Source organism: Manis javanica, chromosome 3, assembly GCF_040802235.1.
Source record: "Manis javanica isolate MJ-LG chromosome 3, MJ_LKY, whole genome shotgun sequence".
Lineage (NCBI taxonomy): Eukaryota > Metazoa > Chordata > Mammalia > Pholidota > Manidae > Manis > Manis javanica.
Genome location: NC_133158.1, coordinates 204,273,679 through 204,287,408, shown reverse-complemented (window position 1 = coordinate 204,287,408; position 13,730 = coordinate 204,273,679). Strand labels below are relative to the sequence as shown.

The 13,730-nt window shown below is 43.0% G+C and overlaps 1 protein-coding gene and 1 long non-coding RNA gene across 3 annotated transcripts in view; one reads left to right on the top strand and one right to left on the bottom strand.

The window, feature by feature from the left end:
* Positions 1-13,730, top strand: part of LOC108384742 (uncharacterized) — a 98,653-nt gene that overhangs the window by 43,443 nt on the left and 41,480 nt on the right. The gene's annotated exons all lie outside the window — the stretch shown is intronic.
* The window catches only part of ANXA10 (annexin A10), an 81,966-nt gene that overhangs the window by 37,573 nt on the left and 30,663 nt on the right, over positions 1-13,730 (bottom strand). For both annotated transcript variants that reach the window (XM_037024737.2, XM_037024736.2), the window contains one exon: positions 7,731-7,825. In XM_037024737.2, coding sequence (XP_036880632.2) covers positions 7,731-7,825 — 95 coding nt within the window. The remainder of the gene's footprint in view (positions 1-7,730; positions 7,826-13,730) is intronic.

Genomic DNA, 13,730 nt, shown 5'->3' with positions numbered 1-13,730 from the left:
ACACTTTTTAAGTCACGATGCTGCTGTTCCTGTTCAATCGTGCATGCTGGACACGCAGCTTCTTCGAAGCCCATCTGTGTCATGTGTTCGACTTTCCGGACTGCTTTTAGTCCGACCAAGTATGACTTTTATTACAAAAGCCCCTCAACAATAGACTAGTCGTTGCGGCATTTGACGGATCTTCATGTTTCCTGCCCTCCATAGGTTTCTGGTATTGGTGGGAGCTGATCACTTGCTAAGATTTCTGTCTCCTTCACCTCCTTGTGGTGAACACAGTTCACTCAACAGGGCATTTGGTCACTGAATGCAGCCATCGCTCCTGGATAATGATCATGACAAAGCAGGGGAGATGGCTGCTGTGACATTGGCACAATAAAAGTATATATTTGGTTTTCACCTGCAGCTCCTAGCACAGAACCCCTAAATCTGTGTAATTTTCTGAGTATTAGGGGTGATAAGGGCATCTTTTCTTAGTCATCTAAGCCCCATTCAGCCACACCTGAGTTTATTTTTGAGGTGATCTTAGAGGAAAGGTTGCCAGAGGAGCCTGCCATGTGTTTGGAGAGTTGGAACCCTCAGCCTCACCCCTGACCTCCAGGGGAAAATGGGCTGTAGACCAACTTACTCACCAGTGACCAGTGATGTGACCAGTCATGCCCATGTAGTGGAGGCTCTCAAAAGAATTCTCACTAGAGGTTTGGAGAGCTTCCAGGTTGGTGACACACCAAGGTGCCAGGAAGGTAAGATGCCCTGAGAGGCCAGGGAAGCTCTCCTCCCCTTACCACACACCTCTTCTCTTTGGCTGTCCCTAAGATGTGGGACATTTATAATAAATGGGTAATCGTAAGTGCAGTACTTTCTTAGGTGCTGTGAGTCACTTGAGCAAACCGAAGAAGGGGGTCATGGGAACCCTGATTTATAGCTGGTCAGGGAGAAGCATGGGTGCCAATCTGGGGGGCTAGCAGTTGGTATCTGAACTGGGGGCGTATTATGAGGCTGAGTCCTTAACCTATGGGGTCTGTGGTAACTCTGGGAGTCAGTGCCAGAATTACTTAATTCGAGAGAAAGAATTCCACACATTTAGAGTCAGAAGTGTTGAACTGTGTAAGTGTACGGAAACAGGATTTTTTCTTTAGTTACATAGACATATTTTGAAAGTTTAGGATTCTACCCTGACCATTCCAGGGCACAATGATTCTTCTAATGTCATGAACCTCAAGGTGTACTGGTTGGTCCTCTCTGGGTGGCAGTCTAGTCAAAAGGGGGCGTAGGATTTCAAACAATGCTGGTGCAGCCACCCAAATTGTCTCTGGACTCCTGTGTCCTACATGCTAAGTATAATGACTACGTGGTTGAGTATATTGCCTGTGTGTGGGCCATAATGACTTGCTAAAAGTTTTATTAAAATGCCTCAGTCCCTCCTACACCTGACCCCTCAAAAAGACAGCTGTGGGTGTAAGTTGGAAATAATAGGAAAGTGGTGCTAATACCGCTGCTAGCATAACGGCCGTTCTCTGGGGGGCGGGGCTCCTGGGAAAGGAGTACCTCATCGCAGCACCCAGGGCCTTGGAGGGTGTCCAGGACAGCCTCACTCCCCGGCCAAGATTCATGGATGATAGCCTTGCCTAGACTTCCTCCTGTGGGCCACGGTGATGTTTGTGCCTTCACTGATGCATCCTGCCGTGTCTAGATGAAAACCTCAAACCAAGTGAAAAGGTCATTACTAAAACTTAAAAAGAAAGCCACTCAGCTTTCTAAAACAGTCCTGATGATTAATGGGATTTGTTCAGCTCATTGGGCCCAGGTCTCTGTGGGGACCTGGTTGAGATCAATACTGCCAATTGACCCCCTGCTCTTGGAGTCCTTTGATAATTAAATTCTGTGTGAGACAAATTGATGGATTTAGTCTCAGCTTTTGTAGGTCAGAATAATAAGCTTAGGTTCATAGAAAAAAATTGTCTATAGTGAAGTTGGCATAGAAATGAGAAGTGGTATTGTTGGGAGATGATTTTCTATAGGACTCATGTTTCTGAATGCTCTGCAGAAGGAGGCACTCACAGCCTTTTGTCCTGGCCAGTGTATAATGAATAGCATCATTGGAAGATGGAGATAGTGGTAGTGTTTTCCTCTTGAGCAGTGGACAGCCACGCATTCTGCCCTTCATAAGTGATTTGAGTTTCTAATCATATTGTTTCTCTTTGGCAAATGCGAACATTGCCAAATGTTTACATTATTATCATCATCTTTGCATTGATCTGTGGGATTGAGGCTCAGGGAACTGGGACACAGCTCCTGATGGTCTGGCTACCCATTACTGGGAGAGGTAAGCTGCCCTCTGCTTCTAATCCAGGAGTCTCCTGTCTTCTACGAACCAGCTGTCTTGGCTGGTTAGCTCATTATCTTATAAAACTTCGAGTCGAGTACCCTTAACAGTTCTTGACCCAGGCTTGTACCACATAGTGTGAAATCAATCCATATGTTTGGAGCAAATATTTTCAGTCACCATACACAAGAAATGATTAATGTACAAATTATATAAATTAGTACAAATTAATCAATAAGTGACAAGTTAATGAAAGAAAAATATAAAAAGAATATAACAAGTTAAAAGAAGAAAACAGAAGGAAAAATGCAAGTTAAAACCAAAAATAAGAGTCCATTTACACCCCTGAGATTGGACAAAACCTAAGGAGTTTTTATGAGGATTTAATGGAAATGGGAATTGTTATATATTGCAGGTGCGAGTGCAACTTTATAGAACTGCTTTAGAGAGTGTCTGGAACCTGAGGAGGCCTGAATTTAGCAGTATCTGATTTTCTTCTTCCTCTTTTTCTCCCTCCTTCCCTTATTCCCTCCCCAGTAGAAAATATGTATGTTATTTCAAAGAGAAATCATTGTTCACACAGTAATAAACATACACAAAAGGCTTTCTAAACTTATGAACCTTTGATTCTGTAGAAAATCTTTTTGAAATTATGAATTCATTTCCCTGGTAGTTATGTTCCCACCAAAAGGAGTATATCTAACCCATTACATATTTTAAAGATAAAGTAGCTATACCAATTTAGATTATTTAATTCATGCTTATAAAATTGATCTGTGATAAGTCATATGATGAAACTCAGCTTTCATGGCTAAAACTGCATGTGCTTCTCACTTCTAAACTAGCAGTGAGGGGAGAGGGGAAGCTACACAACCTATTACTAGTGCTAGTGACATGATAATTCCACAGTTAAAGTAGGTACAGTAATTTCCTAGCCAGCAACTTCCCAGGCATGTTGATACTTCAAGATCAATATTTTTAATTGTGACAGGAAAAACTTGTTATGAGAACACAATGGGCTTGAAGAGTGAATTTGAACTTGACATATATTCTCTGTATGTGCCAAATGAATGCCACTGCTTGGGCTGCCACAGCAGCCCACCACAGACTTGGCACCTTAACGAGTTCATTGTCTCACCGTCTGGTGTCTGGAAGCCTGAGAGGGACGCGGGCAGTGTTGGTTTCTCTGGAGGCCTCTTTTCCCGGCCAGGAGGGCCCCCTTCTTTTCGTGCCCTCCTATAGCCTTCCCTCTGTGCATGCCCCTCCGCTGTCTCTTCCTCTTTATGAGGATGCCTGTCCTTCAGAATTAGGGCCCCACCCTTATGACCTCATTTAACCTTAGTTATCCTGAAGGGCCTGTCTCCAAACACACTTAGACGGGATCAGGGCTTCAGCACACAAATTTTGAGGGGACACAGTCTGTAACATCAACCCTTTGCCTGACACTCTCGTAAGTGCTGGGGACACAGTGAACAAAACAAGATTCCTCCCTTGTGTAGCTTGTGTTCTAGAGGGGGTTACCAAACAATAAATAGTAATTATAATATGCAAATAAGGAGTGTACTGTGTTCTGGAGAAAAGCAAAGAGTGGGTGGAGGGTGTCTGGAGGGCTCTCAGCTTTGGGGGTGGGTGACAGTTGTCAGTAGGGCAACAGAATAAGCCCTTGAGTGACTGCTGTTGAGCAAAGATTTGCATATATTAGGGAATCAGCAGGTGGATGTGTGCTTTTATTATGTCTGATGTTTTTTCAGTTGAGAACAACAGGTGTCATTGAGAAGTTTTGGAAGACACGATTCAGAGTCAGATAACCTTGGTTCAAGTTCTAACTTTGCGTGGTTTTGGGCAAGTCAGCCTCTGCACTCAGTTCCCTAAGGGACACCACAGTTTATGAATTCCAGATGCCAGGATATTAAACAGCTGATGATCCCTGTTTTAGATGAAAACTGGGAAAACAAATTATATCAATGCTGAATTTGAACTCCGTCAGGAATCCTGTGTGATTGCCAGACTCACCAGGTAAGGGCGGGCCCTCTCCCCAGCCCCTGAGGCACTTCACTGCTCCCTTGGTCTCACCGACCTGTTATGGGAAAGCACTTGCTTGGTGTGAAAGATCAGGGGTGACCTCATTCCTTATACTGATCGATATGTCAGTCTGAGGATTTCAAAGGGTCTTCACTTGAGTCTAGGGATTAGTCTCTGCTTTGGGTGAGGCCACGTTGTTGATGGAATTCAGCAGCTCTTCACTGATGAAAGGTATCAATTAATAAGGATTTATGGAGCATGCCTACAATGCACTTTTCTCAGCAGTTAAAATAATTCTGTCAAATTTTGATTATCCATGTTAATAAAAAATAAAAATATCAATGACTAACATACGGGAGATCTATAGACTCTGGTCATAGAAAGGGAGAAGCAGCAGGAAGACGCTCTGTGGCCAAGTGGAAGCAGTGACTCTGAAAGTGAGCAGCCGGGAGGTCGGAGCCCTAACTGGAGACTCACCTGGGAGCAGCTTGAGCAGGGAATGGGGGACATGAGAAGTGTAAGCAGAGTAGGAACATTGATTTTACCTGTAAGGTGGAAGATAAAGGGATGCTTTTTCTTTTTAAGAAAAGTGTCAGAGGGCAGAATGTAATTCCTTGTTCCCTCATTGGATAAATTAAGCACCTCCCCTGTGTTAGATGCTGGGGGAGCTCTGGAGGAGTGGCAGCAAGTAACCCAGCCCCTGATTTTCCAGGGACCTGCAGATGAGCCAGCAGAGGTAACACTAAACCCCTGCGACCCAGTGAAGCAAGGCCCTTGGTGGTCTTTCGCACAGGGAGCTCTGTGAGCCCAGCAGGAAGCACCTGGCCCAGGTAGAGGGTGAGGTGACAGGTGGGACAGGCTTTTGGGGAAGCCAAAGTCTGAGTGCAGTGAGGAGGACCTGCAAGGAGCTATGCCTTCACATTGCCGTTCAACAAATACTGATGTGTTAGTTAACACTGTGCTGGACATCTGGGCTAAGCTCTAGGGATGAACAAGATGCACGCCGACTTTAAAGGCCACAGATCTAAATCAAGCTCACCAGTGTGTCAAAAGGTACAGGGGAAGTTACGTAAGACATTCAACAGCCTCACAGTCTGTTCCAGTCTAGGAAACAGCGGTGGAGGACAAAGGTCCAGGCTTTGTGAAGGTGAGTAGATGTGCAGAGTGTGGCCTGGGGACTCCGGCCATTAAAGGCAGATGAGCCACCAAGGGTGAAGTTGAGGGAGCCGCGGGCTTATGTGTAGACCTGCAAGCAGCTTAGACTGGCTGCAGTGTAGGTGGGTGACCAGGGGGAGAAAGCCCGAGAGGCGGAGCATGGCTTCCTACACCCTGGGGAAGAAGGCGTTCGGGCTCTCAGTGTGAACAGCATATTCTGTGTGGGAGAAATAAGAAAACATCCAGGTTTTAAAGCAGAAGTTTAGGTTTGGACTCATCCCAGCTGACTTTGGGGGACAGCCCAGTGGGAAGAGCCTTGGCGGGCAGCTACCCAGTAGGAGCTCCACACTCATCAGGGCTGGATGATGAAGGCTGGCATGGGGTAAATGGAAGTTCTCAACCAGAACTTTTCATGTGGCCCTGATAGTGATATACGTGTAAGGGTCCACTTGCATATCAGTGGAATGTTTACCATGCAGAGCTGGTCCGGGGTAAGGGGTGGAGAGGAATGGCCATTCTCTCCCCCCATCTATTCCTGGCAGGTAATTGTTCAGGTGCCAACCAGTCATCAGGGACCCACCTACGGAGCTCCTCAGGGGAGAGGCAGGTGGAAGGTGAGCATGAGTCTCAGTTGGAGGGAGGGAGCCTGGGGAGCAGAGCCAAGTGGTGGGGGGTAGAAAGCCCACCAAGGCCAGAGAAGGGGGGGACCTGGGAGCACTGTGAGACTCTTTCTCCCACTTCCCCTTTCCCTTGTCTTCCCTCAGTCTTACCGGATTCATAGAGAACTTGGCCCAGGCAGGAAACTGCCTTCCCTGAAAGCCACAGCTTGAATCAAAACCATGCAAATAAGGGAGGGAGAAATTGAGGAAAAATGATGGACAAGACTGGAGAATGGACGGCTCGACACGGCTGTGTCGGAGGGCAGAGCCGCGGACCCCATGCTCTTCTAGGTGGTGCGGTTTATCAGCCAAGCTTTCCACACACTATGGACTGTCCAGCAAAAGAGATTTTAACAAAGGTTGAGGCCTTCTGTGTACAGTGAAAAGTCCTTTGATAGAGAATAAATTGTTTAATGGATTTTACATTCCTCGAGCATACTTCATTTTTTAATCATTTCAGTCTGTTTTGGTGTAATTCTGTGAAAGTTGATGAAGTAATGCTTTAACTCAAATTAACCTAGTGTATAAAAAGCAAAGATCTATGTAAACTTTTGGGTTAGAAAAAAAAATCACTGAAAAATTACCTCTCTTACAGAGTATGTATATTAAAACAATACTAGATTACTCATTCTACAACTTTTATAGTTAAACCTTTTCTTTTGAAAGAAAACTAGTACTGGTGTCTTAGGAACATAAGCTAAGGTTACAGTTTTGCCTGGAAAAAGCATAAATGTTTTCCTTCTGTGGCTTAATTCAACTAATTTCACTACTAGAGGTGACATTTGACATTGTTCATTCTAAAACAGAGGTTATCCTTTATTTCATGTCTTAAAGTTGTTCAAAGACTGAGGCTTAGAGATGGAGTAAATTTATATAGACTAGCTCTATGGAGAAAGTTTTATGATGCTGTTTCATCCATAGCGCTCAGGGGACAAGCTAAGTGCTACTTCAGGCCCTTTTGGCCTGAAGAGTTTTTGTTCTGAATCTGTGGTTTAAATGCATAACAAAAGAAAGGCGTCTTTAATGGTGCTTGCTTTGAAATTAGAATGTGATTACTTTAAAGCACTATGAGTAGTTTTATTGCCTTAAACTATTTTTAACTGCCATTCTTTTTTAATGGTCTCTGTAACTGCATGCTGAGAGGTGAAAAGCTAGTGTAGAATTCACTTGGGTTGAGTTAACGGTGAGGGCCTGTGGAGAATTGCAAGAAAGATCTTCTGTGTTGACATAGTGATCATTCGTCCTCCTATGCCTTCCCTAAAGCTTGGCACAGGGTGCTTCCAGCACAGTATTTTTAGCCTAATTGGACCAACCATCAGCATAAGGCTATCAGACTTCCATTTTATGAAGCTGAATGATTTTTGAGAAAGGACTGGAGCAGTCAGTGTGGTGTTAACACCTCACACATAGATGCATTTGCTGCTGTATCTTTACGTTTCTTGAAGCATATTTCTGACATGCAGTGAGGTCTGAAACCTGTGTGATCTGTAAGCCTGAAAAGAATAGCATCTCTGAGAGTGTTGTTATTCCTCAGGAGTTCACACCAGAGAGAGGTGGGGAGGAGGCCTTACCCGGCCGCACATGCCCTCGTATGCCTCTGCAATCATCAGTCTCTGTGCATTACAGCGTTGAGTTAGAATGTTGAGCAGCACGTCTTTGTCACACCCTGGGAAAAAATATTTGAAGATTGGTGAAGTTGCTACTCAGTCATTAAGAATAACCCATGATCGAAGGATCAAAACCAATGTGCAAGCATCAGTACTTTATAGCCGTGAGAAATTTAAACTAAAATTGGAAATCACAGAGCAATACTTGATGAAGACTGGGATCTTCCAGTCTCTGATTTTGGTGTTTTACTACAGATATTCCCTTAAAAAAATCAATTAAAAATATGGAGGAGTACAGAATATCATTTTTTCAACCATCTCTCTCCATCCACACCAAAGCAAGGCTTCCCGGACCTTGGAGCTGACTAGTGGCCAAATGGACACACTACATCCTCATTTTAGAGTTGGAGAAATAAGATTACAATGAACACACGTTAAGACAAAAATCACTGCTGTAGTTCAGTATCTCCAGAAGAAGGATGAATAATAGAGATGGAAATTATGAAAATACAAGGGAGATGCACCTTGCTGAGGGATGGTGTATACCATTTTTGGTTTCCCTGGAACTTGGTCACTCCCAAAATAGAAGCTCTGTTTCTGGGCTTTAAGGCCCCCTCTTCCTTGTATATCAGCTCATATAACACCTGAAAGCACAACTGGTTTAGATAAATTTAGCTCCAATTATAGTCATAGTAGAGTGACCACGAAGGCCTGAACATTTCCCTCTGCTTGATTAAAATTTAGACAGAGGTTTCTTTCGGATTATAAATCCTTGATCTTCCTTTTCTGAGGTCATTTACTTCGGAACACTCACAATTGCAAATTCTTTCTTTACCCCTTTGAAATGTAAATCTTCCAACGACTTGCCAGTTTTACAACACAGAAATGTCTTTCTCAAGGACTTGGGAGCTATCCCTCTGAAATTCAGTTGACCCTTGAACAACATGGGGCTCAGGGGCACTGACCCCTGCACAGTCGAAAATCTGTGCAACTTTGACTCCCCAGAAAACTAATAGGCTACTGTTGACTGGAAGCCCACAGATAACACAAGTGTCAATTAACATATTTTAATAGTATATGTACTATACACTGTATTATACAAGAAAGTAAGCTAGAGGAAAGAAAACGTTTTTACAACTAGTCACAAATCTCCAAAAATTTCTCCAATATATGTATTGAAAAAAGTTCATCAGAAAGAGCATCTGTCTCCCACTCTATGAGGAAGGGTGGGACCTCAAACTCTATAATGCCAATTAACGAATGCTTATGGCCTAATCACAACCCTCCACCATTTATTTCTTCAAGCACTTTTCCCTAGCTCACCCCAGGTTTTACAAACTCTTGCATTCCCACCAAATTGGTGCAGTCACTGGGGAAAAGAGTATGGAGGTGCCTCAGAAATTTAAAAATAGAACTGCCACACAGTCCTCTGGGCAGTTATCTGAAGAAAACTAAAGTACTAATTCTAAAAGATTAATGCACCCCTATGTTCATAGCAGCACTATTTATAATAACCAAGATATGGAAACAATCTATTGATAGATGAATGGATAAAGATGTGATACACACATACACACACATATATAAAATGGAATATTAGTCATACAAAGAATGAAATCATGAAATAAGTTATACAACCTATATTTCATTTTCATGTGGAATCTAAAAAACAAAATAAAACAAAACAGAAGTAGACTTATGGATACAGAGAACAATCTGGTGGTTGCCAGAGAGAAGTGGGAAGGGTAAAATAGGTCGTTATGAAATAAATTAGACATGGGGATGAAAGCACAGCACAGGTGTGGGTAAAATTGAAATATTTCCAGAATCTCTTGCCTGGCCTTAGTCCATCTCCATATCAGTAGGTAATTACGAGGGCACACAAGTGCATATATGGACTGGAGAGGTTGAGTGGAGTCTCTTCTTCTGCAGCCAGGTCAAGAGAGATGTGGGACAACTCCTTGTAAGATACTAAATGAGTTTCTCCCACTTTATTTCTCCTTTGGCTGATTTTGGTTTCAAAGGTATTTTGCCCCGGATTTTCACCCTGGGGTTTCATCTGGCTGTAGCTGGCAGGACCTCTGAACCCCAAATCTGTCTACATGGGTGTGACCCTTGGGCAGGCTGCCACTAGAGATGGTGGGGAGATGCTAGGAACCCCCCACCCCAATGGATGGTGGGGAGGCCCTAGTGGCTGCAGTGGTAAAGAGGGCAGCTTCACTTAGGAGCCCCCTAACTGTGGGGCTTCTAATTGGGGAGCCCCTAGTGGAGAATTGGTCTAGGGCAAAGCACCTCCTAGAGGGGTGGGGCCTTTCCCAGAATTGGGGAAGAGTGGAGACACTGGAAGCTGAGAAATTAGCCCTCTGTGAGATAGAAGACTGCTTAGAGGCCCTGAGTGGCCATGTAGCAGGTGGGGTTCTGGGATGTCTTTTCCTCGATACAGTGGAAAATATTATCGAGGAGAGACAGAGACTTTGGCAGGAGAGAGACACACTTCAGCAACGCCTGGAGGAGCTGGGCAGTGACCTACAGGATGCCCTTAAGAAAGAGAGACAGATATTGAGAAGACAGGTCGCACTCCTGGAAGATAACGTTAGCAGCAAGGGAGGAGATGGGAGAATCCGCGTTGCAGGAGGCCATGGGGGAGGGGGAGGAAAGAGCGGTGCTTTCAGCCCTGGAGAAGGTGGAGGAGATATTGGACGAGGATGGGGGCGATCAAGGGATTGATCTGTTGCCGTGGACACTGTCCAAGGAACAGCCTCTGCTGTATTAAAGGCCGGTCTAGTTGAAATTAAGAAAGTAAAAACACAACTGTGGGTTTCTCGGGGGAAGAGCTGCTGCCTCCCCAGGTTGTGGAGCACTCCATGCTCTGCCCCTATACCCAGGAGGAGCTGGTGGACATGAGCATCCGGTATTGGCAGAAGCCATTAAAACCTCTGCCTATATGATTCATGCGTCTCTGGAATGTGGGGGGTGGAAAACATGGTTCTGTTGGGTTCTGAAATGGTTAGACTGGCTTCCTTGAAAACTCTGGCAGTTGTTAAGTGCCTGTTACACCTCAGGGAATCAAGTGCTTCTGGGTTGGCTGATAGCAGCCATCAGGGCAATTTGGCCTAATCAGGATGATTTACCATAACTACCCACTAGCTGGAAAATGTATGCAGAGCTCCAGCAGGTGTTATGGAAGCTGGGCAGGAAAAACATCATCTATAATATGGACCCCAAGGGCCTCAATGAGGAGTCATTCACCATAAGAATGAGAAATCTGGTGCTGCATACAGCTCCCCCATCTCTCTCTGGGTCCCTAGTGACTATTCTTGCCCCCCACATAGGGCAACCCATAAGTGAGGCTACTTGTACTTTAGCAGATCTGGGGGAGGTTGAAAAAATAAGAGCACAGAAGGAAGTATGGGCTATCACAGAAAGGGTCTGTGAAGGTCTCAAAGACCCAGATGTGGGTTGATTTGATAAAGGCTCGGGTAGTGAAAGAAAAACTTGATGGGCAGCCCAATAGGAACTTGTTAGAAATGTGGCACCAATTAAAGCCAGAGCAGCAGTTCCAGCCGCTGAGGCCAAGGACATGGAAGCTGGAGACAAAGCCCCACGTCCGGCCTGTGTCCCTGCAAGATTTCATGGGGGACAGTACTCAGGCTCCGCCTGGGCCCTCACCCCCACAGGATGATGATTGGGCGGAATTACAGCAGGGGACAGTAACATTGTAATAATTTCATATGGTTACAGGTAGTAGCTAATCGTGGGGATCACTTTGTAACATATGTAAATTTTGAATGAGAATAAAAACTCTTTGCCTTTTATTTTGGAGGAGTTGAGTTCTGTCTCTCTCCTCTATTGAAAAAGTCTTGAATTTTTTCCTTGCCTGTTTAATTCTGTGAGGTACAGTTTTACTTTCACAAAAGGAGATGTTTAAGGGAGAAAAATGGATTAAACATCTAGGATGTTGTAATTCTTTGGGGGAAAATCCCAGGGAAAAATACCTTTGAAACTGAAATAAGCCAAAGGGAGAAATAAAGTGGAAGAAACCCGTTTATTTCTTATAAGCAGTTCAGTTCTGCTCCCCGGTGTCTCTTGCAGCCAGGCTGAGAGATTCTGGAAATATTGCAATTTTACCCACAGAAGTTAAGCAGATCATCTTTGTAGATTAAAGCCATCCTGGGTGTCCCTAGGGAAGCTTTGAGTGTGGTTGAAATATCCAGTGAATGAGGGCATGGGACCAGGATTTACATAGATGACTGTGTCACTGAGGAACAAAAGAAAGGGGAGGCAATTTTATGGAGGTGAGAGAATGATCCAAATGCTGTAAAATGAAGGTGGGGGAGGTGAAAAATCAGCTCCAAAGACATAAATGTATGGTTTGTGAAAAGGAGGGTAGCCTCCAGGAAAAGGTGTGGAGCACCATGGTGCCCTAGGTATTGCCCAGCTAAAGCCCTGGACTCAAAGAACATTAAGTGGTTCTGTTGGACTCTGCAAACTGTCTGGTGGGCATTCCTCAATGAACATATTTTTTATATCAAATAGAAAGTTTTTCAGTTGTATCCATTGTTATTTTTATCTTCATCACAGACATGTGATTATTATATCTTTTGTTTTGTTGTTGTTCAATTGAGACTATCCAAAGCCTACGTCTCTGAATTACTCTTCATTTTTCAAAGTGTGCATAGAAATTCTTGCTCATTTATCCTTACAGAGATACTTCAGAATAATTTTAGGTGAATCTTGAAAATGTCAAAAGTTTTGAATTAAAATAACTGTACAATTAGGAATCAATTTAGAAAAGTCTTTCTGTCATTAACATGGTGTATTGTTGCAAAATTATTGTTTTCTTTTCTAAAATATCTAGTAGAGATTTATAGAGTTTTTGCAAATGACAAGACTTAATTTTGTTAAAATTCAGGTTTGCATTTCTATGGATACTTCAAATTATCTTAATTTTGTTTCTTAATACCTAATTCCTTAAGTAAATAAATTATTTTGAATTTTATTTTTATTTTGAATATAGAAAGATAGTTGAACTCATAATTTTTAATAATTCTTAATCAATTTAGTTGAGCCATGTAATATCCTCTGCAAAATATAAGAATTTGATTTCTTCTTTAGAATCATTGATTTTGTTTTTTTTTTTTTTTTGTCCTATTTCATTAGGATAGGAAGTTCTAGATAATTCTTTTTTTCTGACTAACAGAAACAGACTGAAGAAGTTTGTTGGGGCCTCTTTGCAGCTAGGTCATGAGAGACATGGGAGACAAGGAGTAGATAACTGCTTGTAAGCAATTATCCCTTTTGCTTTGACTCCCAATTTATTTTCCCTTTGACTGATTTCAGCTTCAAAGGTTTATTTGCCCCCAAACCCCCCATGTTCACTGTAGCATTACTCACAATAGCCAAGACCTGGAAACCACTGAAGTATCCACTGACAGATGAATGGATAAAGAAAAGAAAATGTGATATATGTTATACATATTAATCATATATATATATATATAGTGGAATATTATTGAGCCATTAAAAAAAGAAGGAAATCCTGCAACTTGTGAATACATGGATGAATCCTGAGGTCATTATGTTAATGTGAAATGAGTCACACAGAGAAAGGCTAGTATCATATATTATTCTGTTATGGAATCTAAATAAGCAGAACTCATAGAAACAATTGGGGGTTGGGGATGGGAGAAATGGGGAGATGGTGGTTGAGGGGTACAAACTTTCACTTATCAGAGGAATAAGTCCTGGGAGTCTAATGTGCAGCTTGGTAACTATAGTTAACAATGCTGTATTGCATGCTTGAAAGTTGTTGAGAGTAAGTCTTTACTGTTCTCACTGTAAGAAGAACAAAAATGGTAATTATGTGAGGTAAGAGATATGTTAACTAATGTTATTGTGGCAAACATTTCACAATATATACATGCATCCAATCATGATGCTGTACTCCTTAAACTTGCATAATGT